This window comes from Epinephelus moara, chromosome 3, assembly GCF_006386435.1.
Source record: "Epinephelus moara isolate mb chromosome 3, YSFRI_EMoa_1.0, whole genome shotgun sequence".
Lineage (NCBI taxonomy): Eukaryota > Metazoa > Chordata > Actinopteri > Perciformes > Serranidae > Epinephelus > Epinephelus moara.
The window spans coordinates 36,337,687-36,363,543 of NC_065508.1; the positions used below are offsets into that span (position 1 = coordinate 36,337,687).

A 25,857-nucleotide genomic window follows, 5' to 3' on the forward strand; every position below is an offset into this window, starting at 1 on the left:
TACAATGTGATTTCGTGGATTTTTTTTCTCATTTTGTCTCTCATAGTTGAAGTGTACCTCTGATGAAAATTACAGACCTCTCTCATCTTTCTAAGTAGGAGAACTTGCAAAATCAGTGGCTGACTAAATACTTTTTTGCCCCACTGTATCTTGACAAATATGCATTCAATCTTAATCCTAAGTTTTACAGCAAAAACTATCGTCGTGTCTCCATTCAATTGTAAAGTTTGAGCACATTTTTAAATATTTTGCAAAAAAGAACATTTGATTAGACACATTTTGGTTGGAGTGAATAAACTAGCCAAAGTGTAGGTTCATCAAAAGTTGGCAGTGTAGGCTATGCGTTATGCATGGCTGTAAACCACCAGTAAACAGAATAGAAGAAGAGGTTTCAAACCAGAAACAAAACAACTCGGCTTGGCCAACTAACCCATCTACAAGAGAAAAATGAAAAGATGTCTTCAGGAGTTTGTTTCAGTTTGGTAAGTTTTAACTGTTTTTTTTAATGTCAGCTAGTATTGGCCATAATAAATGTTGTCCAGGACAAAGATAAACTAATGCAATGATTCTACTGCAGGGGAACAGACCAACAGTGGGAACAGCCAATCAGTCACATGAATAAAATGTTCACTATGTTAGAACTTACTTGGCAATGGCTTTTCCATTTCCTATTTATGGCATTAAAGCAACACTTAGTTTAGGTTAAAATGCTATTAATAAGCTGATGGCACACTAAAACGTAAGTGAATTCCACCAAAAACAAAAACTCATAATTATACCATTCTCATATGGTTCTAAGAAAACTCCGACCAATCACTGCATTTGGACCGGTCGCAAGTTTCTAACAGACATTAGAAACCGCTGCAGAGATCTAACGCTACAACCGAGAGAGCTCAGGATGTGTAGCAAGCTTGGCCTGCTACGTCGAGCTAGCCCTCAGATGACCATGGTTTTGACTGGAGCTGTCCCAACGGGGAGACGCCGGCAATGCTGTGATGGGACGCGGGAGCGGGGGGAACGCGGAGGGGTTAGCTCTAGGTTAAGAGCTAACCCCATCAAACCAGCTGTTCCCAGCAGCCTTCTGGCAAACGTCCACTCGCTGGACATGAAAATGGATTACATCCGACTGTGGAGATCCACTCACCGAGGAGTGGGGGACTGCTGTGTCCTTGGGCTCTAGTTTCGCAAATCGGGCGCAGCGGGGGCGCAGCGCACCTGCACTTCGCCAACTGGGTGTGGCCAGGCGGATTNGTCTTGGTTGTAATGTTACACTCGCTCTCCTCTTCAGTGTATCTAACGTTACCATGCCAACGCCTACATCTATCATACGTAATGAGGACATAATGGAGGAGGGGGGAGTAGGCCTTTGGAGGGAGGTGGAGTTGCAGGAGGAGAGGGATGGGACTTTGGAGGGAGGCGGGAGTTGTGGATGTTCAAATTTTTGTGCTGTGTGAAATGCAAGAAAGGTAAGAGTTGCTTTAAGGGCCTGTGTCCACATAGCATTTTTTTTCTCAGCGCCAAAGTTTTTTTCAGTTGCTCTAAATAAGGACAGAGTGAAAACGGCCGCATGCTGCCACCGAGAGAAAAAGCACCTCGCACATAGTCTGGGGCCGTTTAGAGGCTGTTTTGGTAAGAACCAGAACAGCATCCGGAATTCGATGGATGCGCCTTTCCGTCAAAATAAAAGCACCAAGCTAATAAAAATGCAATGAAACTTTTTAATTTAAAGAATATAATTTACAAGAAAAGCCCCAAGCCATTAAGTTAACCTTTTTCTTTTATTGTTTTTAATTGTATTACAAGATATTGTATGTTTCAGTTGTCTGTTTTATTTAATAGGCACTTGATCCTAGTTTTGTACATTATACCTGTAGTTTGTAAATGCATTTTTTCGATAAAGTTTGGGGCGGTGGGGGCGGAAGAGAGAAGAAAACTGCGTGATGCTCGCCATGTTGCATGCTCTATCAACCACAACAACAACAATATGGCATTGCTAACATCGCTGCCTGATAATGTTATACCTGTCAAAACGGTGAAATAGGATGCGACGAGACGATGGTGAGCCAGAATTTAAAGTTTTACTTTGGTGAATTTGGTGAATTCCGGATCCGCTCTCTACACCAGAAGCAGAATCCAGACAAAATTTAGAGTGAATGGAAACCAGGCTCTTCGCTGTACGTGAAGAGTGCTCTGTGTTTTTTGTGTAGCTGCTCCAAGCACTTTAAGTTGAAATCTTTGAACTTTTCAGAAAAGGCGCCGGCAACGTCACTTCCCCTTCTTCAGCTAGGCTACTCTCAACTATCAAAGCAAAGACTGAAAAGCGTATTTTTTGGGAGCAGATCGGCCAGTGGACACTGAATACCGCTGATGGTTGTGCTTTTATCCCCGTTTGCTTTGTAAGCTTGTTGTTAACTGTGTAGTCAACCCTCTGTTAATGTAGTGTTATGTTAGCTACCTAGCTAATGTTACTGTCAAGATACTGTTGTCATAGAATCATACCTGTAAAGGAACATGCCATCGACAAAAGTGCTGGGAGTTTTTTTTTTGTTGCTGGGATGAAGCACTCCGCAGCGCCCTGCCACTGTTCTTTGCTGAAGAAAACCACAGTGGACACACCCCCTCACTCTTTTTCAACTAAGACAAAAACAACCTCAAATACATATAAAAACTGTTTTGCACAGTTAAGGAGGTTTTGTCAAATTTTGCTATTTCCATACAGATTTTCTACAATATTTAAAAATTTTCTAATGATTCACAATCATTGATGTTACCATGACTAATAATGAGTTAAGTACATTAAATCACTCGAAATTTGCATCCATCCTTGACATAGTAATCTGTGGCGGGAGGAGGCTTGTGGTTTGCAACCCTTGTACCACTGACAGACAGTTGCTGTCACACACTCAGTGATTGTTGGAGCAGGTGCAGCCCTCCTTTGGTGTAACAATAGAGAACCACCATCAGTGTTTTGTTGGTGTATCAAAGCCCAGCTTCATTCATTTTGTAGCTCTTGTGGTCGCTTTTAGTTTCAAGTGTGAGCTTGCAGCATCCAGATGGTTGGGTAATTCAAGGTCAGGAAAAAGGACAGATACGAATCCATGGGAAAGTATAATTGGAGACATGTCTCCCTGTCTGTGCGAAAATATGCTCGTCTATTGTTTGATTAAAACCATGGCCTGACGCTTCTCGGCATCAATTAAGAGTTAATGAGATATCATCATGAATTATACAGTGTGAAAAATACCCAATGTTAATTATGACTGTATGAAAGTGAATACCATCAAGTTGAACCAGTTTTTGTGAAGATCATGTCAATTATTTTTTATAAGCGCTCACTGCAATGTCAAAAGAAAAATCTGAATTTATCCTCAAAGAAAGTCTTACCTTGATGAAGTGTATTCTCATTTGATATTTCATGAGGTGTCTGACACAACTACTGCATGCTGCATGCTCAATTTTTTTTATTATATGCCAGTTTAGTGCAGGGACATGGTCTAAACCTCAGATGCAGACTCAGGGCGGTGGTGCTAATTGTCTGTGAAAACTTGCAGTGAAGGAAATTGATTTCAGGAAAAGAAAACAAAAGTCTGAATGCTGACAGGTGATTTAGTAGGACTTTGCAATGAAACTGAGCCAGGACATTTTTCAGCGTACTGTTCCCTAAATCAATATCTATCAGCAATCTGAAATTAAATCGAGATTGAATCCCGGTTTCATCACCTGGTCTGAAGCTCACTGAATTCCATCTAATCACGCCATCTTAAAACAGAGGAGGAAGGATTTCTCATTTGATTTGACTGAAGACTCGCACTGGTCAAATCCAGACATGAACAACTTGAGTTTACAAATTGTCCGTCTGTAAAAATGAAGACTCACACTGCAAAACAGCTTCACACAACACTGTTCCAGCACTGATCTTGTTTGACACCTTTTGTTATTTGTTGAATGCAGTCACTGACACGGCCGAGGAGGTAACAGCATCCTACCTTGAACGATGAGATGCACTTTTGTGGATTTTGGTTTCTTGTTTGTGAGGATAGAGCAGACATAGGGCCCTTCATCATGGACGTCAACATTTTGGATCTTGATGCTGTACTCTGTGACAGCTGTGTTTTCCATCAGGATGACGCGAGGGTCAAGGGACCACTTCTCACTTCCTGCGAAGAGAATGGTGGTGCGATTGAGCCACGCCACTCGTGATACTTTGCTGTCCACATTGCATCTGGAAGAGAAGAAAAGACAGAAAATACAAAAACCCATGAGAGATATGGCTTTCAGCATTATACCTACTATACGTTAAGTTCCATGAAAGAGAGAGCCCACTTAAAGTTAGGGATGCACCGAAATGAAAATTTGTGGCCGAAGCAGAAGCCGAATAAAATTAAATGCTTGGCCGAATACCGAATTCCCAATGCCGTTGTTTAGTTTTTCATTAGTTTTTGCAGATGAATCCCCTCCAGATTAGTGTTGTCATGGTACCAAAATTGGGACCCACGGTATGATACCAGTGAAAGTATCACGGTTCTGAGTAGAATCACGATACCACAATTGAGGCAGATGTGCCTTTTGTCATTTATAAAAAAATAAAAATAAAAAAAAATCACTTTTCTATAATACATCACTGATATTTCAATGGAATAAATTACTTATTGACTTATTCGTACTTCAAAAACAGCATCAATAAGTGATTAACATAGGGGGGATCAAAAATAAAATAAATAAATAAAATAAAAATCAACCAAAAATCAGCCACCCTCCTCCCCTGACAAGTTAAGAACAGTCCCTTCATAAGTAAAGAACAGTCCCTAAAGTGCGGTGAGGTTTGTGGACCGTTACCTGCCACGAAGAGAGAAATGTGAACGGATCGTTTCTCCTCTGACATGTCACATACCTGTGTGCCGCCACGGCTCGGCTGTCCAGGTACTCCTGGGCAGTCATGACACCAACAAAGAGGAAATTATTGAACCTGGAGCCAGGCTTCTCCATCGCCGGTAAGCCGTTACCTTGCGCCGCAGAGCACTATGGCCGCCGTATTTGACAGGAATACATTCCTGTCTGTGTCTGTGACCCCCGTTCAACCCACAACCGGCAGGATTTGCCTTTCGTTTCTGCTGCTGGTTGAAATCTGTACTCGCACAGCGTGCTGAATGATTTATTTTGCTCACACAAAACTATTTTTAGCCGCAAATGCGAGTAAAATGCTCGCACCATAGAGCTCTGTGGAAAACAAATCACTGTGTTTTAGCACCATGGTCTACCATTGGTACCAGTATACCCTGCAACACTACTCTAGATAGTTCAGTATTACATTCTTTGCAAACCGCTTTTCTTCTATCACTCTCCAACACTTTGAAATATCGCTGCACTGCCGACATTTTAATCCAGTATCTTTGATTTTACTCCGTCCATCACCGCAAGCTGTTTGATTGTGTCATCAAAACACGCCGCTGTTATTCGGCCTTGCTTTTCACTTATTCCACCAAATACCGAATGTGTGGTTTTTTTGCAATATTCGGCCGAACATATTCGGTTACCAAATATTCGGTGCATCCCTATTTAAAGTATATTTCAAAATGTGGATTTTGACACTCAGCTATATCTGATGAGGTGCTCTGAGAGGTACACTCTAGAAGGAACAGTTGTGATTGTGGTCATGGGATTTTGATGAGAAGGCAGTTCATGTTAACAGTGCAGTGTATGCACATATGTATGTGGCTCATCACGGAGTAAGACAGTTTGTGAATGTGTTTCTTTCCGTGTGAAATAGAGGAAAAACAGCTCTCACAGTTTAGTCCTGGTTTACATAATACACAAGTCTGTAAATGGTAAAATCACTAAAATCTCATTATAAATAATTATATCATGAAATCACTTTAAATAGATACATTCACCAGTTCAAAGTCAGCTCTTGGATAAGTCTCATGGTCTTCTTTCTGCAGTGATGGGCAGTCTGATTCTTTTTACAGTTCCGCCTCCTTCAGGCTGATACATGTTAATGTACTGAACCTTTCAAAAGTTTTGAGTTTAATATATTTCGCAAAATATGGTGGCAGTTTCTCTGTGACACTCTGTTAGTAAACGCACATTCGACAGCTAGTGCTGCCTGCCCCACAAAACTTCCCCTCAGTGCAGCACCAGTCATGTATAAGTTTACATCAATAAAACATTCATTTTAATGCATTTCAGCATCCCATGTAGGACGTATAAGGTTCTTTGAGGGCAAGTAGCACTGCAGACATGTCAGTGACCTGTGCAGCCTTATGCTGCATTCATGTGATGTCAGAAAAATCTGAAAAATGAGTCCCCCCATCATTTTCATGGCTCACCTGATCCCTTTCATTATCAATGTGTTGTTTGAACACTCTGACACTGACACTTTGTAGCATCCATGGTGTTTCCATATTACAACTTAAACCTCATTAATGCACTGAATGAGGAGCACATGAATTCACCATTGCCCTTTGGCTGGTGGAGGTCTCGACCTGAGTCTGATTTAAATGGTCCTTGTTTGTTTACAAATACCCCACTGTGCAGATTGCAGAATAAAGACAAGACGACACCTCTGTCACCTCACCAACCAGTACAACAACCAGTTTAACTCTGTCAACCATTAATGCAGCTGGCTCCTCAGGAACACCATCCTCCTCTATACCTGTGGCTTCTAGCTCCTCTACCTACAGCGCAGGATTGTATCAGTGTATGCAGCTCGCAGGAAAAAATTACAAAATGCGGTAAATTTCACTCTTGTTGTCTTGTTTGTTTATTCCTCCAACTCCAGTTGTTCTTTTTCCCGAGACAACATGACATCTAGCAGGCTGATTAAGTGGCAAGTTGATCACTTTAATGCTATTTATGGAATATAGCTTTTTTTTGTTTGGGTATTCCAAATAGCAGGGGGTAACTATTGATACAAAATAATGTGTTATGGTGAACAATAAAACATCTTTTGCTTAGCTATCTATGCATTATATAATGTATTTAATAAGTAACGGGCCCATGCTGTATGTATCTAGGCCATGTGATATTACAGATGTTACAGAAATATGATCTAATCACATTGATACGTTGTTCTTCATGGGCAAGCAGAATACGTCCCACCTCGAAAGAACGGTACACTTGGTCTCGCTCAATGAGTGTAGCTGCCGGCTGCCGAACTGGGGCCAATTCAACTGAATCTCGTTCACTCACAGACAATGTGAATCATACCCTACAGTAACCACAAGTGGGAGGAGGGATTCATGAGCACTTCGACGTTTGACAGCCTGAACTGGTACATATTGGACACTTAAGAGTTGTTCACTATCTTTCTGATCAAAATAAAAACATTGCAAACTATAACTAACAAACACAAAAGTCAAGTCACATGTGTCAGCACTGACCCTGGTCGTAAAGTAGCCATTATTGCTCATCCAACAGCTGGTACAAGTGATGCTTTACAGTACATTTTAAGGGATTAGATGTACCATTGATTACTAATAAAAGGAAAAAAAAGATTTTCTATGTTAATACAATGTGCAGGTTTGAATAACTTGGAGTTAACTAGCAAAGGTAAATATCAAAAGTAATGGCAAACATTTTTGGTAATTAATGCATATTTAAACTACTCCAATGTAAGTTAGTAGATAACTGACTTTTTTAGCCATTATTTACACATACAACAGTTATGGAGTTACATTATTATCACTTGGGGCTGTTAGTGCCCACCTGATGATGTCCAATATTCACTCTGTTTTAGCTTTGTTTGTGGTCTTGTGAGGGAAAAATCTGCTCTTTAGCTTCTTAATAATAACAACAATAATAATAATGATTATAATATTAACAGTAGTAACAAAAATAATAACAATAATAATGTTTACTGCTCCTTTCAAAGCATAGTTATAAAGTGCTTTACAGCAGCTAAAATTAAAACAGAATCCAATAAAGTGACAATGTATCAAAGTGTAATGAAAATAACACAAAAGTAAGAGTAAGCTACAATAAAGTATATGATAAGAATATATTAGTGTGTTTTTACAGGATATTTAAAAGAGGACAAGGATGTGGGTTGCTTCATCTCCTCAGGTAAATCATTAAAAAAAATGACAGGGCCCTGATAGCAAAGCCTGGTTACCCCTGGTTGTCAATCTAGACCTTGGAATCTCTAAAACGGACCCACTGGAGGATCTCAGGCGACACTGGGGATTAAACATTCATCAATATACTCAGGGGCCAGTCCTATCTGGACTTTAAAAGTGATTATTAAAATCTTAAAATTGATCTAAAAGGCACAGGTAAGACAGTGTAATGAAGCTGAAATTGGGGTTATATGTACTCTTTCGTTAGAATTAGTGAGAAGTCTGGCAGAGACATTAAGAATTAACTGAAGTCCAAAAAGCTTGTGTTTGCTTAAACATGAGTAGAGTGAGTTACGGTAGTCGAGACAGGATGTGATGAATGCATGACTGACAATTTCCACGTTCTTGGGAGACAGAAAGGACTGAATCTTAGAGATTCTGCTTCAGTGGGTAAAACAAGACCAAACAAGTATTTCAACATGCTTATTGAAATTAAGATTATTTTCAATAGTGATGCCAGGATTTGTGCCGTGACAGGTGATACCAGTGGAGAATGAACCAAGTTGTGGAAAAGATGTGATTACATATGGTGTCTGGGCTTGTAATAATGACTTCAGATATGTCTGTATTCAGTTGAAGGAAATTATTTGACAGCAAGATTTGAACATCATTTGGGCATGCCCTGAGAGTGATTCATGGATTGTTACTGGTGGGGTCAAAAGAGAAATAAAGTTGTGTGTCATCTGCATATGAAAAAGAAAACTAATATTGTGTTTGCAGATTACATGTTTAAGTGGTAATATGTAAATAGAGAAAAGCAAGGGGGCAGAAACTGATTTCTGAGGTACTCTACAAAACAAAGAATCTGTGGAAGATCTGCAAAAACACTAAAAGTCCTATTTTGGAGATACAAATAAAACCAGTTTAAAACAGTGCCAGAGATGCCAACACAGTTTTTAAGATGCTCAATTAAAGTTCTATGATCTACAGTATCAAAGGCAGCAGTAAAATCTAAAAGCGTTAAAATAGATGATTGGCCAAAGTCAGCTGAGAAAAGAGGATCACTGAGCACTTTGAGGAGTGCAGTCTCTGTGCTATGTCTCACTCAAAAGCCTGACTGGGATTTTTTTTGGAAAAGAAACCATTTCTGTCATAAATGAAAATACCTGTTCTGGGACTACTTTTTCTAGACTCTTGCCCAGGAATGAAAGTTTGAAGATGGAACAAGTTGATCAAGAGAGTGGGGTCCAGTGAGGGTTGCTTGAAAGAGGCTGGACTATTACAGACTTAAAATCATATCAGGGAGAGTGCCAAATGTGAGAGAGAAATTGATTATGATTGAAATGAATGGACAAAGTGCTCCACTATGTTCACCATCTAAACTCTAAATTGGCTGCTGTTGCCAAAAAATGACACTATAGGACCAGTTAGTGTGAACCAAAACAGTAAAGTTAGAGACCAGACAGCTAAACAATGAGCACAAACTCATTCTAAAGCTCCGTAAAACCGAGATGAGCTGCAGATTCAGGTGATGATTCTCTTTAGTTTCATCACTACAAGCAAAAAAAAAAAAAAAGATTTACATTGCTTCCATTAGTTTCACATTTCCATTTGATAAATTATTATCAAAAAATTATCAAAAAGAATATTGATTATAGTTGCTTTACAAAATTATGTTCAATTTAAAAGTTAAACTTTATTAAAGTTCCTCTCATAAAGATGCCAGAGCTCCTGAAAGCCCATTCTTCACCAGGTACCATCCCCTCAGAATATCATTAATGGGAAGCAAAACATTTTTTCACAGCCTATTTTGGCAAAACACTTAAGTCTAAATGCAGAACCAGTAAGATGATGAGCTGAAAATATTGACATGATATACCTGACATGAGCTGACTGATAATTAATTTTAAATTTCAGCAGTCCGACTGATTCCTGTTGGTTGAATAACCTTTGACTGAATACAGACACCAGCTTGCAGTAAACACCAGACAACAGCCAACAGCTTCAATTTAGCAATTACATAATTTGTGTTTTGTAAACCTTCAGTAAATCACTCGATTAGTAATTTGAATAAATTCAAATATAAAGTGGTATGAAAATAGTCAAACAGCTTTGTATAAAAAGATCAATAACAAAAGCTCATTTTAAAGCCATTTGGGTTTCCTCATTGATACTTCTCATTTGATTTATTCAGCCAATTTAAAGCAATAACATTGGCATTAACTGTATTAATCCAAATACACATTTCTACAGGCAAGAGAAGAATATAAATTTAACATAAAACAAATCTAGCAGGATTTGGCAGAATATTTATTGATGTATCAGTAAAAGAAAGGAAAAACAAGCTAGCTTTGTGTGCCAAACTCATGGATGATAATAAACTTTTCATGAGCTTGCTCAAACTGTAACCAGCCTTTAATGACTTCATACAGAAGCTTTGGCTTGTTTTTCTTACTGTCCACAACATGGTTCTGTAAGCTACTGTCAGCAGTTCCTCACCCTGGGGTATACGATGTGAAAAAAAATGATGACATGCAATTTTAAAACCACTCAGTCTTTCAGTCATGTCAAGTAGCACCCTCATGCCCTGATTCTCTTCAGGTGCTTCCTTCCCCAGGGGGTTTCCCAGTATACACCGGCATATTGCAGGCATAGCTGGACTGTGCATCACTGTCCATATTTTGATATTTGTCAGGTTAGTTTTCTAGCCTATGGTTGTAAAAAGGGACAGCAACCACAAAACGCAACCAGAAATGTATCCACAGCCACATGTGGTCTTGGATTGTAAAGAAAGGATAATGAACCTTGAACCCACTCATTCCACGCATCCTGTATCACTATGAGTTTGTCTCAAGGCATATGACTTTCCCCTTCCAGTGTCAGCATTCCCAAGATGTGGAGCCATTGCTTTGCATTTTGTCTTGGACACACCTGTCAAAATGAGCAAACCAATGTAGGCTTGCAAGTGGGTCACATCTAAATCTTCCCAACTGTCCCCATACAGTTCAACTGGGGAGAGGGAATATGATAATTTTTCATGTCTGGAAGGTAACTTGACCACTTTTGGAGGCTGAATGAGAACAGAAGCTGCATGTGGTTGAGAGACAACAGAAGGGTCAATCCCAAGAGTCTCATTCTCAGCATTATTCCAAGCCTTACACATACATACATCCATTCATCTATCCATTGACATCCACTTATCCGAGCCAGGTTGCGGGGGCAGCAGGCTGAGAAAGGCACTCCAGACATCCCTGGGTAGCAGTAACGCTTTCCAGCTCATCCTGGGGGATCCTGAAGAATTCCCAGGCCAGATGAGACATATAATCCCTCCAGGGTATTCTGGATCTACCCTGGGGCCTCCTACCAGTTGGACAACTCATTTCAGCCGTTTGTATTCACAATCTCATTCTTTTCATCACTGCTTAAAGCTCATGACCAAAGGTGAGGGTCAGAACATAGATGGACCTGTAAATCGAGAGCTTTGCCTTCTGGCTCAGCTCCTTCTTCACTATGACGGTCTGACACCAGGCCCACATCACTGCTGACGTCGTGCCCAAACTGTCTCACGCTCCACTTTACCTTCACTTGTGGACAAGACCCCAAGATAGTGGCCTAGCCCCAGACACATTCTCTTTGTTGTCACTTTAACTGTCAAAGAGCTGTGACAAAAGCTCATTGGCACAAAACCTTTGCTTGGAGATAATTTTCAGATGATAGACAGCGTAAAGAGAGCACCAAGAGGAATTGTTTAGAAGGCTACCTCCCCCATGGAGTGGGACATATCAGGGGTTCTAACAGTACTATAGGTGAGGTTATGACAGGTTAGGACACTGAAGACAATACAATTGCATGTGATAGTGACCTCAATATCAGCCAGAACAGCCAAAACAAATGTCTAGTTAAGTCAAGTAAAACTTTATTTGCAGAGCACATTTAAAAAAAAAACACAGCTGACCAAAGTGCTGAGTAGGCACCAAATACTAAAACGGATAACTACAGAAGCAAGAGAACAATAAACATAATAGCAGGGATGCACAATATTGATTTTTTTGCTGATATCTGATATGTCAATATGTAACAACTCATTTGACTGATAACTGATACCGATATCAATATATCCATCCAATATCCTTTTGTCCCCACCTAATTTTTGTAATAATTAAGTTTCTTCTGTAGTGGCATTAACATCATATTATGCATGCATATTCCTACCATGATGGCCCACAAGGAGACATAAAATACAATACTTTTCAATGTATGTAATATTCCTTCATTGTGCAAATTAAGAAAAAGCATGTGTTGGCCTGTTCATTTTAAAGCCAATACTGGCCAATATCAATGACATGCTGATATTATTGTACATCCCTACATAATAGAGAACAAAGTGCAGCACAACAGAGGATGAGGCACAACAGAAAATGAAATCAAGATGCCAAGCTCAAGTCAATCATGTGCAAACAAGAGGAGGTGTGTATTCAGCAGTGACTTTGAGGTTTCTATAGTCAGAGCACTTTTTATGTGAATAGCTAAGCTGTTCCAGAGTTTAGGGGCAACCACCGCAAAGGCTTGATCACCACTGTTAATGTGTCTGCTTCTGGGAACATCCAGGAGCATGCGATTGGTGGACCTCAATGCTACAAGACTTTTGTTTGATAAGGTGATGCCAGACCATTTAACATTTTAAACAAGCAATAAAATCTTAAAATCAATCCTAAAACAAACAGGAAGCCAGTGGAGGGAGGCCAGTACTGTGATCATGTGATCATGTCATGTGATCCTGATTCCTGTTTCCAGTCAGAAGGTGAGCGGCTGCATTTGGTACTCACTGCAGACGAGATAGTTACAACTGCTCTATTCCAACAAACAAAGAATCACAATAGTCTGCACTGTAAAATATTTGACTGTACATTTACAGGAAATGACTGGCAACTAGTTGCATTACTTTCACAGGAAATTAGTTTTACAGTAAATTGTTGTGAAATGACAACTGTATACTTTGATCTCACAGTAGTTATGCCTGCATATTACTGTGATTTAGCAGTACGCTCCCATAGAATTACTGCATTTCACTGTAACCTAACAGTTAAAGCCATTACATCATTGATATATCGGTATGTTCCTGTAATTGACTGAATTTAACTGTAACTTGACAGTTAATGTACATCTGATTACTCTGATGTAGCAATATGCTCCTACGAAATTATTGTATTTCACTGTTATCTCACAGTTAAACTCCATATATTACTTTAGAATTACTATATACTGCATGGATTTCACAATCTGATTAAATATTACAGTAAAAGCCTGTGAAGTGATACTAATGTAATTTATTGTGAAATATTACAGTTACATGTTGTAACTCCCTGGAAATAGGGAGGGAGAATTACCTAATTAAAGACATTAAACATTGAATGGGGTCAAATTGACCCCAAGGATAATAGGAGAGTTAAAATCCAAAATGCCCTGAAGTTTAAGTAAGCTCACAGATGTGCTGAATTTAGTGCAAAAAGCAGCAACGTTTGGTTGATTAGTCTACAGGCACAAGTTGCCACACATAGTCCAATAAGAACATTAGCCAGGGAGCTTCACACACCCAGCAGTGTTTACTAACCCCAGTCACACACACAGCATTCACAGTAAATAGAGCAAAACAAGGAATTTGAGGTTCACAGATTAACACGTCCCAGCCAAAACTAATGTGTGCCGTCTGCGTGTGGGGCTGAACTCGGGGAAAATGAAGGTGTGAGGGGAATTTGAAGGAATGAGGCTGTAAATAGAAGGAAACTCACTATCAGCAACTAGAGTGACAGAAAAAAAAGCTAAAGGGAGCTTGTGAAAGGAGGTGGCTGGTGAATCAAAAGGGAGAAGCGTCAGACATGTACCATGAAGCTGGAGAGAAAAAAAATCATAAGGGGAGATGTTCAAGGTTGTATTCAGGTAAAAACCACATTCACCAATCACAGTGTTTAGAATCATGGATTTCCTGTACTGGCAAGCAATTTAAAATAATCAGCGCTGTCTGTCAATTTAGATGAAGAAATAGACATGAAAGAAGAACTTTGAAGAGCTGCATTATTTGCTGAACTTACGCTATTAGGTGGTACCACTTCGACTGCCTCACAACAAATATGGGAAAGAGCATTTATTTTCAGGAACAGTATGTTTTGCTGATATTTATCTTTGGAGATGTACACTATCCACACGGCTCTAAATGTTACCTTCAACTTGAGGTGGGTTATTTGCAAAACCTGGAGGAAGTCAGGACTTTTGTTCAGAGCCTCCCAAAGTAAGCTAGCACAAACATGCCTTCTTAACAAACCCTAGTGGTCTTAAAGGGGAAATTAAACATTAAAGGAACTACAGCCATTTTCATCATTCTCATTATACATTATCCCGCTTATTACACGGCTAATTATCAGTTAAATAACTAATTTGAGACAGAATATTGATTAATTATACGATTTTTATTGATTTATAAATTAAATCGGGAGAAGAGAAAAAAAAACTGCCGGCAACGGCTGAATCTGCGCTACAATAGCTACAGGGAATCAAGATCAACGATCAACCTCCTTGTCATCCACAATCTTGTGTCTCCTTTCTTTTCCATGCGCCTCTGAGCACCCCTCTTCTTCGACATTCTTCTCATCTTCAGCCAGTAACCATGACTCAAGATTTTCATGCTCCCCAAATATGTTAAAAGTTATATCATGAAAATACTCCATCTCTGTATCTTGTAAATTATTATTTTGAAGCGGTAACGGCTACGTTAGCCCGATAAAAAAGTAACTGTTGTCAGAGCTGCGTCCCTAGCAACGGTGGGCTACATAGCAACGGTCATTACACAGTAATATCAGACCTCTGAATGCCGCGACTGACCAATCAGAATACAGCATTTAATAGAGCCGTGTAATAAAATAGAATAATACTCATTTGGGTATAAAGAAGAAAACAAATATTCTGTGGGTCCACAAAATCAGGCCTCCATTCATTTTCTAAGGAGCAGCCCCAGACTATATGACATCACAAGTTTGAGACTTAAGCTGAAGACACACTGGCAATGCAGCGCGCATTATTAAGCACGTCAAGTGCCGCCACTACCAACTACCAACAGGAAGAGTTGCACAACTTTTACTGAAACTTCTGTGGAGACACCCACTGATTAAACTCAGCCTAACACACACACGTCCAGCAGAAGTTATAGCCTACATATCAAAATTCTATTGAACTAGTGACAAAACATAATTTTTTTTCCTACTACATCTAGATCATAAACCCATGGATATAAAAACGACTCATTGCAATTGGTTGAGAAATATAAACATTGTCTGGCTTTTTATCAAGAAAGAATACACCTCCTTTGGTTACTTGTATTTTTCTACAGGCATGTCTTGCACTCTCCAGTATAAGTGCAACATAGACTTACGATCCAGAAGCCAATGAGGCATCTACAATTCTATATCTATGCTCTGGGGTTTGCTGTGGTAAGCCTGTCCAGCTGTGCGTCCATGTGTATTCCACTGGCTAGCTCATTGCTGTCACTTTGCATGATGCTCATAAAGCGGTAACCTCTGATATCTTTACGATGACAGTGCGGAAGCACAGCTCCCATATTCCAGTTTCCTCCTGGTTAACACTGTTAGCTTTGTCAGCACTAGGGATGGGCACCGAAACCCAGTATTAAACAAGCCCTAAGGTAAATGATCAAAGACCATAGTATTGATAAGCTCTGAGGTTATTGTTGGTTTTTTTTATTGGTACTTTTTGTTTTAACTCATTATCATCCTGACCTGACTGACCTCCACATATATCCAAACACACATGCACACACACAACCCTGAGTAATCTAACATTATGTTTTATACAAGGACAGCATGCTAGTTAGGCTAATAGTGAAGTGTTACAAATAAGCTAAAATGACAGCTGTCTGTATGTAGTCTGTTTAGCCCAGTTTGACACTTACCTTAAAATTGGGCAAATACTTTTAAACTAAGCTCCAAGCTGACACAAACAGCCCCTCCTTTCTCTACCAGTGTTAATGTTACCTGCACCCAGTGAATCACATCAGCAGAGAGGGAGCAGGACAGAGGACAGGAGGAATGACTTATAGTGACTGATAAAAACTAAACAGAGATATAAAGTAACTTTGCTGTTGTAAAAATTACTGTTGCTGCTCTACAAACATTTAGTTATATTTCAAATATGTAATAATCTGAATTTATTCTTTTCAAATTAATATATATTTTCTAAAAAGCAAGTATTTAGAAATGAAAAAGAACTGATAATAGTATCAATTATGTACAGAACTGATGAGGAGTATTCATAGGAGTAGTAGTATCAATAAATTATTAAAGACACCCATCCACAGTCAGCACTGTTGCCACTGTTTACTTCTGTTTATGGAGTTAGTACTGTAAGCCGACAACTCAGCAGTTGAGAAACGTGCAGACAACTCATATGTACTGGTGTTTGCATGGAGCCCCTTGAAAATCTGATTATAAATCCATTTGATACAAGTCCCATTTTGATATTTAAAAAAGGACATTCTGAATATGGCAAATGTTTTGCAAAATAATCTCTCTGTGTGTATGTGTATGTGTATGTAGGCACACATCTACAGTGGGTATGGCATAGAACAAGAGAATAAGGGCAGGTGTACCCCTACACGTACACACCAATGTGGATACTGGTTGTTTAACAAAAAAATGTCACTTGTATTGTTAAAACCAAACCTATGCCCTTGCACAGGATATAACTATTTTATTCATGTCTATCTCCACATTTCCTTGAAGAAATATACAGGAAGCAATTTTTCACAGGGTTATTCATTTTGGAGAGAAATGCTCCCTTAGCAAATCCTGGCAACAAACAGATAAAAATATGAAGTTAATATTAAGGCAAGCACAACATACTTGAAAAGCACTGCACACACTAAAAAAAAGCTGAAAAAAGGAGCACTCAACTAAGTATTGCCTTAGTATATAAATATATTAGGTCATAAAATATAAATATAAAAGGTTATCTCCCTCTTCTGGTATTTCCCTTGCAGGACCTGCAGTGGTACTGTAGGTTTTAGTTGAATGCATGCCAAGCGGCTGCAAAGGAGAAAAGGCTGCCGGTGAAGGTACAACAGGAGGAAGCTTTTTATATTCGTTTTATTAGTTCTCCTCTGTAGTTACTCTGCGAAGACGGTGAAGGAAGTTTTGTTGAGAGTCCATGCTGTGTTCAGTATTGTCCTGCTTCATATTCATAATGGTGCACGCGTTCACACTGGGAGCTGTTCAGTTCAGACCTCCTCTGCTAGCTACTGAGTCACTCCTGTGGAGCTACCAGAGATTAAGTGCTCAAGGGCACCTTGTCAGCTACTCTGAAAAGCAGAGCATTAGTAATCCTTTTTTTTTTCCTGAGGAGAACTATCATTCCCAGCTGGTCCTGTGATTCAAACCACTGACCTTCCAATGTGTGTCTTAGACCTCTAAAGAGGAAATTGACCTGCTTACCTGGAGGGGTATCTCTTTCTTTATCCAGACAGCTTTAGTGTGATTTGTTAAAGTTATGGGATGTGTCCTGTTAACCCAAAAAATGGAGCTTGTTTTGATGCTCACAGGCAACAACAATGCATCTGAAACACTGAAATAAACTGTATCATTCCTGAAATATTCCTGCAAATTGTTATATTGTTGTGTCACTTGCTTTATTCTTTGCAGAAACACAAGGTTTGTGAGCGCCTCTGGTAGAAAAACACAGTTATCAGCAAAAACGTTCACAGCAAGGTCTGTATATCACAGTGAGTAACCATGTGAAGACTTCTGAAACATCGCTGTTAGAGCGCCAGTGTACGGGGGCGACAGCAAACATCTCTATGGCAGACGTCTCCCGACCTTAGTAAATTACTCTGGGACTTCTGGATGGATATACTGTTTGTGTACTTTGAGGAAAGTGCCCTTTAAAAAAGCACATATGGTGTCCTAAACCACTTCACACTCCTGGGCCTATTTAGTTGTTTGTTTGGTTGTGTGGATAAAGCAAATATAGACAGTGACACATCCAGATACGTCCTGCTCAGTTACAATAGCAGCACAGTTTAACAAATGGAGAAATCAGTCATAGAAAGAGAGATAAAAATGTGTATGCTACATGGCCAGGGAATTGTTTTTATGATTCTAATAATCATAATCCACTAAAGGTTGCCTTTATCTATTGTAGCAGAGTTGTTGTGAAGAAAAACAGTAGAGCACGCTTTTTAACAAGTGCCTTCATGTGAGGTATTTAGTTCATGTTTGTGACAGGGCTTTCCTCAACTACGACACCTTGTTGACAAGATGGCATATAGGTCTCAAATCTTAACATCAGACAGCAGACAGCTTTCAAATTGGCTGCACTTGTGAGCTCCAGTACTTGGAAAGAGGCCAACAATGGGTGAACTGTCAAAAACTGTCCTGCTGTTACACTCAGCTGACAGTCAGTATACTTTTCTCAATTGCACTTCATGCCAAAAAGTGGTTTGTGCTGGTGTCTGTTGTGATGACACTTTAAGTTGTGTTTCAAATGAAATTGTCCATGCTCTCTTTAGAGCTCAACTCCATCAGTATGGCAAGATAAAGTTGATTAAAGGACCATTTCAGCATTTTCATGGTCATTGTTGTTGTTTTTTTGTTTGTTTGTTTTTCATTAGAAACGCTGGCGCTGTGGCTCTGTGGACAGCAATGGTAGTGGTTGCTCCACAATATATATATATATATATATATATATATATATATATATGTATATGTATGTATGTATGTATGTATATGGATATATAAACGGTATAGATAGATAGATAGATAGATAGATAGATATCATTGTTGTCCCGCCACCATCCAACACCCACCCAACCTCCCACCTGCCCTCCTTGGATTTCTGCNATGGATATATAAACGGTATAGATAGATAGATAGATAGATAGATAGATATCATTGTTGTCCCGCCACCTAGATAGATAGATAGATAGATAGATAGATATCATTGTTGTCCCGCCACCATCCAACACCCACCCAACCTCCCACCTGCCCTCCTTGGATTTCTGCGGCCTTGTTTCGTGTTTGCATTCTCAGAAACATTACAGGAGTATTTCTATGTCTATAAAGTTGCAGACACACACACACACTCCTGCATCTCTGTACTTTATGGCACATCCCCACATTTCCCTCTGGAAAATTATTTTCAACTCAATAGATGATGTTCTCAGCTGTTACTTTGCATTCTAATAATACACTGCGCAGGGAATTTCATAAACTGTAGGTGACTTTAAAATATCTCCTAAATTTGATGTGTTAAGCAAAGTTAAACCAGGCAGAAGGCTCCGCGCCAAAGATCCATTAATTTACTATCTGTGAATTGTTATGCATTGCCATTTATCCTGTTTGTATTCAGAGTCCTATCCATTTTTACTGCACACTCAAATATAAACTGGCCTGTCCCAAAGGGTGCACTCAGGTCTTCTCCAGTTTGCCTCTGTCCTCCTAAAAACTTTATTTGTTGGTTTTATTTCATCTTTGTACCCTGACACTAGATGAAGCCTGTCAAATCTGCTGAAAACAATTAGCAACATTTACAGATAAAGTCCTAGTTATCAGGTTAAAAGTAGCAGTGACTGGTGTCAAATGGCGGTTTATATCCCCACTAGTCCAGCGCTGTTGTCAACAGCAACATGGACCACATTGCACACTGGGAATTTGACATGTTGACTGGAAAGTAGGACAAGAATGACAAATGGAATACATTCAGCTCATGCAGTTATGTTTAGAAAACCTGATTTTCTCAGCCAAACTTTAGGAGCACGCTCTTCACAGGAATGTAAGTATCAACTGTGAGTTTTTGATATGCGGCAAAATCCCCAGAATGACAATCATGTGAAGACTGTCAACATTCTGCTCACCCAACCAACAGGTACTGTTCTTTCTACTATTATTTTCCAAACCTAGAGTCTTTTTTTTATTATGTGATATGCAGTACACTGCATTAATATTTCAGGTGCCAGACACAAAAACGGTAACTAGAAGTATACCCAAGAAGCAGCTGCTTTCTCAGCAGCATTGGATAAAAAATGAAATAATACATGTCTACAGTATATGCCCGATGCTGCTATGAGGACTGTGTACAAAAAAAGACATTGAAACAGATACACGTACATCTGTGAGTCAGCTCTCCCCTCGTGGGCTGACAAGTATAGTTTAACACAGAGTCTCTGTATAGTAAATGGATAAAAATACTCAACGGTTGGTATGGTACTTGGCACCCCTGGCTCTTGCAGGCCGAAAAAGTAGTCACAAGAAAGTCAAATGTATTGTTTTGTGAAGTGCTGTGTGTTTGTGAGATATGAGGATTAAATAGAACGTTTCATTCCGCAGTGTTCAAAATTATGCTTAACAGCAATCGAAGAGCCAACAACTGCCAAACATAAAGTGAATGTACGCCATAATGATCATCACGGTACACTGCCCAAAATGTCAGCACCTGTGAAAATTTCCATTCACCATGAATCTACGCCAAGTCCCAAATTTGCATATCTTTAGCATTCTCTTGAAAGCAGTTTGGAAAATGTGTCTGGAAAAAAAGAGGTTACGACACAGCAAGCTCTCCCCCTGCAGAGTCCCCAGGACAGAACGGGTGACAAAGGATTCATATTAAAGACAGATTATTGTTTTCTCACCACACAATGCCTAGCCTTCAATCCAATGGACCACACTGGATGAATAGCATTACTCATACTGTCATTTCCTACTGCCACTGCAGGGTCAGAGGAGACAGCCGTATGGGAATCCAGTTCTATCACAGTGCTCCATCAAAGTCGAGACGTGAATCAGAAATAGTGGAGAAATACTCCCCACAGGACGCCAAAGTGTGACAGACATTTTAAGTACAAAATATGTTACCAAGCCACTGCTGACCGACAGGCTTTAATCACAGATGATTATTTTTGTAGGTAGTGCACAAAAATTGGCTTTGACAATTAAACACATATTTATTTATTTGAACAGTTGATGGTCAACTTTTAGATAGAGGTAAAAGTAATAAAATGATTTCCTTTATGCCAAGAAATGGTAGCAGTGGACACCTTAGATCAAGTCAGAGACAACACTTCTAACACGATCACTGTGCAAAGTAAATGAAACTGATAAACAAACCTTTGCTTGTGCTACATATGCAGTTATCTCTTGCATCAAACCTTTTTTAACAGTCATGGCAACACATTACACCGGTGCTAATGGAACTGAGCCATTGGCTCTGAAAAGTAAGGTTTTTGGTAAAAAAGCATGTCTTGAATGAGTATAACCAGCTAAATCCGAATAAAGCTGTTTCATCAAGTCAACTCAGAGGTGATGAGAAGAGAACAGTGAAAAACTGCTTGTTCACTGCCTTGAAACACTCACTCAAGACATCAAGCATAGACAATATTTACAGCCTGAGTCCTTAGCAGGGGTCCTGCGACGCCTTGAGGGGTCCTCTGAGTTAAAATGAGTTAAAAAAAAATACAAATTAACACGAATCCAGCATATTTTGCCTTCTGCAACAACTTACCTTTGTGAAAGTGGATATTCCTCTCTCACCTACCTGAAAAGCAAATACAGGTGGAGCCTGATATAGCTGATATGGCCCTCCGCCTGACAGCATCTATCCATCTGGCTTAATTTGTAACAGTTTTATACAATATATGTAGTAGGGGATCCATGCTCTGTCAGTCTTCAGCTAATGGGTCCTTAGCCTAAAACATGTTAAGGACCCCTGACTGACAGTAAAGCACACAAACTTGTAAAGACAAAGCTACCATTGTTTGTGTCCACAGACCAGCACATATTAAACACATAATATGAAGAATAACATAATGAAACAAATATGAAGAAAACCATTGCCATTGACTAGGGCTATAAAGTTCAGGTTGGTTTTTCGATTGTCTGGCCGACATGCTCTTGGCCGACCTAATTCTCATTAGTTGGACAGTCGCTGGTGTTACTATAATGCAACGGTGTGTCCACCAAAGCTTTTCTTTACCTAGCTGAAAAACCACAGCTGATGTTGTTCAGCAATTCTATTTGTCCTCTGTGATGGTTGGTCTTTGTGGTATTTGTCCCGCCCCTCCTCCACTATGATTGTACAGCTGGTGACAGTCACAAGTGCACCATTTTACCCAAAGTTAAGTATTGTTCAACTCTTATTTTTAATTGTAAAAAAAAAGAAACAAAACAAAACAAACAAACAAAAAAATATTGTACTGATATTCAGTGTCAAATTTCTCATCATGGATTTATTATTACAAATCTCCCAAAAGACACTGCAGTCCAAGGCTGGATTCTGAAGCTTCTGAAAGGGATATGATCACACCAGCATGCTTGTTGGATCAGCAGGATGGTTAACGTTAGCTACTGGGCTAAAACTAGTAATAATAGTCTCTCTCTTGCTTACAGTGCTACAGAGGTATTTAACACAAGTAATGTTATGTAGTGTATAGTCTCTATATACAGACTCTACATTCACTGAATGTAGAGTCTGTAGTCAAACCCCAGAGATCTTGCCTCCGGAAGAAGAGCGGAAGAGCCCTGGTTTCCGGTTGTAGGCTGTTTGTAGTCCGCGTGATATTGACCAATCACAGTTGTTGCCAGGTTAAATGGTCCGTGCGGTGAACTAACGAGGCGGAACATAATTGGCGTCATTGAAAACTCTGAATCCATCGCAATGGTTCAGCATGTTTACTTATATATAAACGGAAGTCGGAAACGGAAATTCGCCTCCTCCGCCCAAATCAAACCGGAATGCCAAAAAATCGGGGGTCTGCCCCCAGAGGCTGTATCGCCGTCTGCCGGAAGTCAGGCGCCGAATACAGCCGATGGGTTCCAAGAATGTGTAGTGTATGACATCATGAACCCCAAAGTTAACTTCTATAGTGTCCAGTATGTCAGATTTGTCTCATTATATAACCCGAATCACCAGAAAAAAATGGCATTGAATTTTTCTGTAAACCATAGAAAGCAGATACATTGAAGCTTTATAATTTGACATGTAGTTAATATGTGATAAGGATTAGGCACAAAAACTACTTGGATATGGTCAGGAAAAGATCATGTTTTGGCTGGTTAGAGCACAGGAAAAGTAGCAATGTCTCAGTAAAAAACAACCACTTGCTGTGCCTACAAAGCCACTCAAAACACAGCGACAGATCCCTAAAAAACACCCACGTTCTGGGGTTTAGAAGCCACTGTGAGAAGAGCTATGGGTCACTAAAAAAACACCCACTTTTAGTCCCTAAAGAGACACTGGAAACAGCAACGACTCAATGAAACACTTTTTTTCTTTTTTTGGTTAGTCTGGAACAGTGATCTGCAGCATGGCAGGCATCTCACCTAGGTGTCAGGCTATCCACCATCCCCTCCACCTCCAGATGTTAAAGTCAGCTCATAATGCATGTCACTTTGACATGATATATATGAAGCTTGCAAATGTAATATATTAGTGGTTTGCAGAAATGTACAATGCACAACATTTTTTTCTGGCGACTGGGCTGAAATAAGTGCTAATGAATAAATGATTATCCTCATTACTTCAAACACACGGTTAACTGTCAAAAACCAGCTTGTGTCCCCTCTGGCATAGATAAAACTAATCAAAACAAAGCTATATTTTAAACACGTATTAGAAACTGATAGCCTGTAAACTGACTGAATTGCCGTTTTAGTTTTACTTTTGCGAAAAACTTCAGGTGGTTTGCTTTATGGAAGAATACATTTAAGAAGAAAAAATCAACATAATTAAAAAAGCCACCGAGGAGCACATTAGAAAGAATAAAATTAGCATCTGCCACATTTTATGGCAAACGCATCAAAATTTTCCATCCAGTTTTAAACAATAATCCAGCCACTCTGTGTTTTAAATAAGAGCTAATATTAGCTGCTACTGCAAAGTTATGAATTTGAGTAGTTTTTTTTTTTTTTTTTACTTCAGCACTTTGTTCATCACGTGTGGCAGTTTTTGTACTAATGGTCAGAGCAGTTAAGATTCAGGGCTTTGTGCTACCTATCTTTTCATGTTATTCTACTTTGTCACAATGGTTACAGTAGTCCTGTTTTACTCAGTTTGCCCCTCTGTCCCTGTCNTTTTTTTTTACTTCAGCACTTTGCTCTGACCGTTAGTACAAAAACTGCCACACGTGATGAACAGTTAAGATTCAGGGCTTTGTGCTACCTATCTTTTCATGTTATTCTACTTCGTCACAATGGTTACAGTAGTCCTGTTTTACTCAGTTTGCCCCTCTGTCCCTGTCTCCAGACACACTCCCCCCAGGCCTCCTGCATTACTTAGCAGCTCCCCGACGTGCTTTTCTCCATCCATCCACCAGATGCCCTAAGACTCACCTGACGCCTATATAGAGCAGCTCACCTGTTCCTCATTCCCAAATTGCAACCCCCACAGTATTTATAACAGCCCATCTCCACCTGCTCTTTACCAGCTTGTCAACATTGCTTCATGCCTTTGCTGTCTAGCCTCTGAAACCAAGAACCTGAAACGATAGTTTAAACGTTAGTTTGTTTCCAGCTTACAGTGAAATAAATAATACACAAATAAATGATCACATTTAAGGGTGCCACAACCATCATGTTCATTGGTGCTGCAGTAACAGTTAACCTTAATGAGTGTAACAATAGTGTGAGCAGACGGAGCGTGTCTTTTTGTATCTGCAGGGCTCCAGACTACGACCATTTAGCTGCTTTTTTTGACCATGGAGCACCAGAGAGCTGTTAGTTTGTTTTCAGCTCACAATGAATAAATCCTCATGTTTAAAGGCGCAGCAGTAGGCTAACCGTTTAACTTTCTGCTAACTGCTAACATCTAACTGTTGACAAGAGGCTTCAAGTTCACAGCAAAGACATCAACACTTCCAGCCTGAGACGAGCTGTTGGCTTCAAAATAAAAGGACCGGTGGTTCCTCTTTGATTGATTTAATTATAACAATACTTTATCTAAGTTTATTGTAAGTGTAGTTCATTTAATAATTTTGTATTTTAACAGTTTACAGTAATTTAGAGGAGATTTCAAAATATTAAGGTGTCAACTGTGTATTGCAATATAACATAAAAAATATGGTGTTATTCTTTTTTAACCGTATCATCCAGCTCTAGCCTCACTATGTGCAACACCTAGGGCTCTGGTTTCGCAGACCGGGCGCGGCAGGGGCCAACTGGGTGTTCCCAGGCGGATTTTGCAAGTTTGGCACACCATGCGCCTGGCGCAGCTACTCCTCTTTCCCACCTCCGTCCCTCCTACCGGTGCAAGTTGGAAAGAGGGAGGAGAGAAGGCGTGGAGTGGGTTTTACACACATCACACCAATCAAATGAGCCCCTCTCCTCACCCTTAAATGCGCCGCGCAAAGGCGTAATGAGAGTTTACTCAATTCGCCATGGCAGAAGAGAGCAGCAGCGTCAGACGGCTGTTTCTTTTCTTTTGACTTTTCTAAGATGACAGATGCTGAATATATACTCCCTATCTGATGCTGTGGCTGTTTGTGGTTGGCTGAGAGGGATGTGAACTCATTAGTTTGCAGCTGTGTTAATCAAATCAGGTTGGGTTTCCATTATGCGTGCCAAACGTGCCAAACGGTGCCAATCCCCNNNNTGTGGTTGGCTGAGAGGGATGTGAACTCATTAGTTTGCAGCTGTGTTAATCAAATCAGGTTGGGTTTCCATTACGCGTGCCAAACGTGCTAAACGGTGCCAATCCCCTTTGATCTGACATCAGATGTGACGGGACAGTCGATATAGAGATACATTTATGTGCT

General features: G+C 39.8%; 1 protein-coding gene across 3 annotated transcripts in view; it reads right to left on the minus strand.

Annotated features, from left to right (window-relative positions):
• opcml (opioid binding protein/cell adhesion molecule-like) overlaps positions 1-25,857 on the minus strand; it is a 552,029-nt gene that overhangs the window by 150,207 nt on the left and 375,965 nt on the right. For all 3 annotated transcript variants that reach the window (XM_050036108.1, XM_050036102.1, XM_050036094.1), the window contains one exon: positions 3,987-4,222. In XM_050036108.1, coding sequence (XP_049892065.1) covers positions 3,987-4,222 — 236 coding nt within the window. The remainder of the gene's footprint in view (positions 1-3,986; positions 4,223-25,857) is intronic.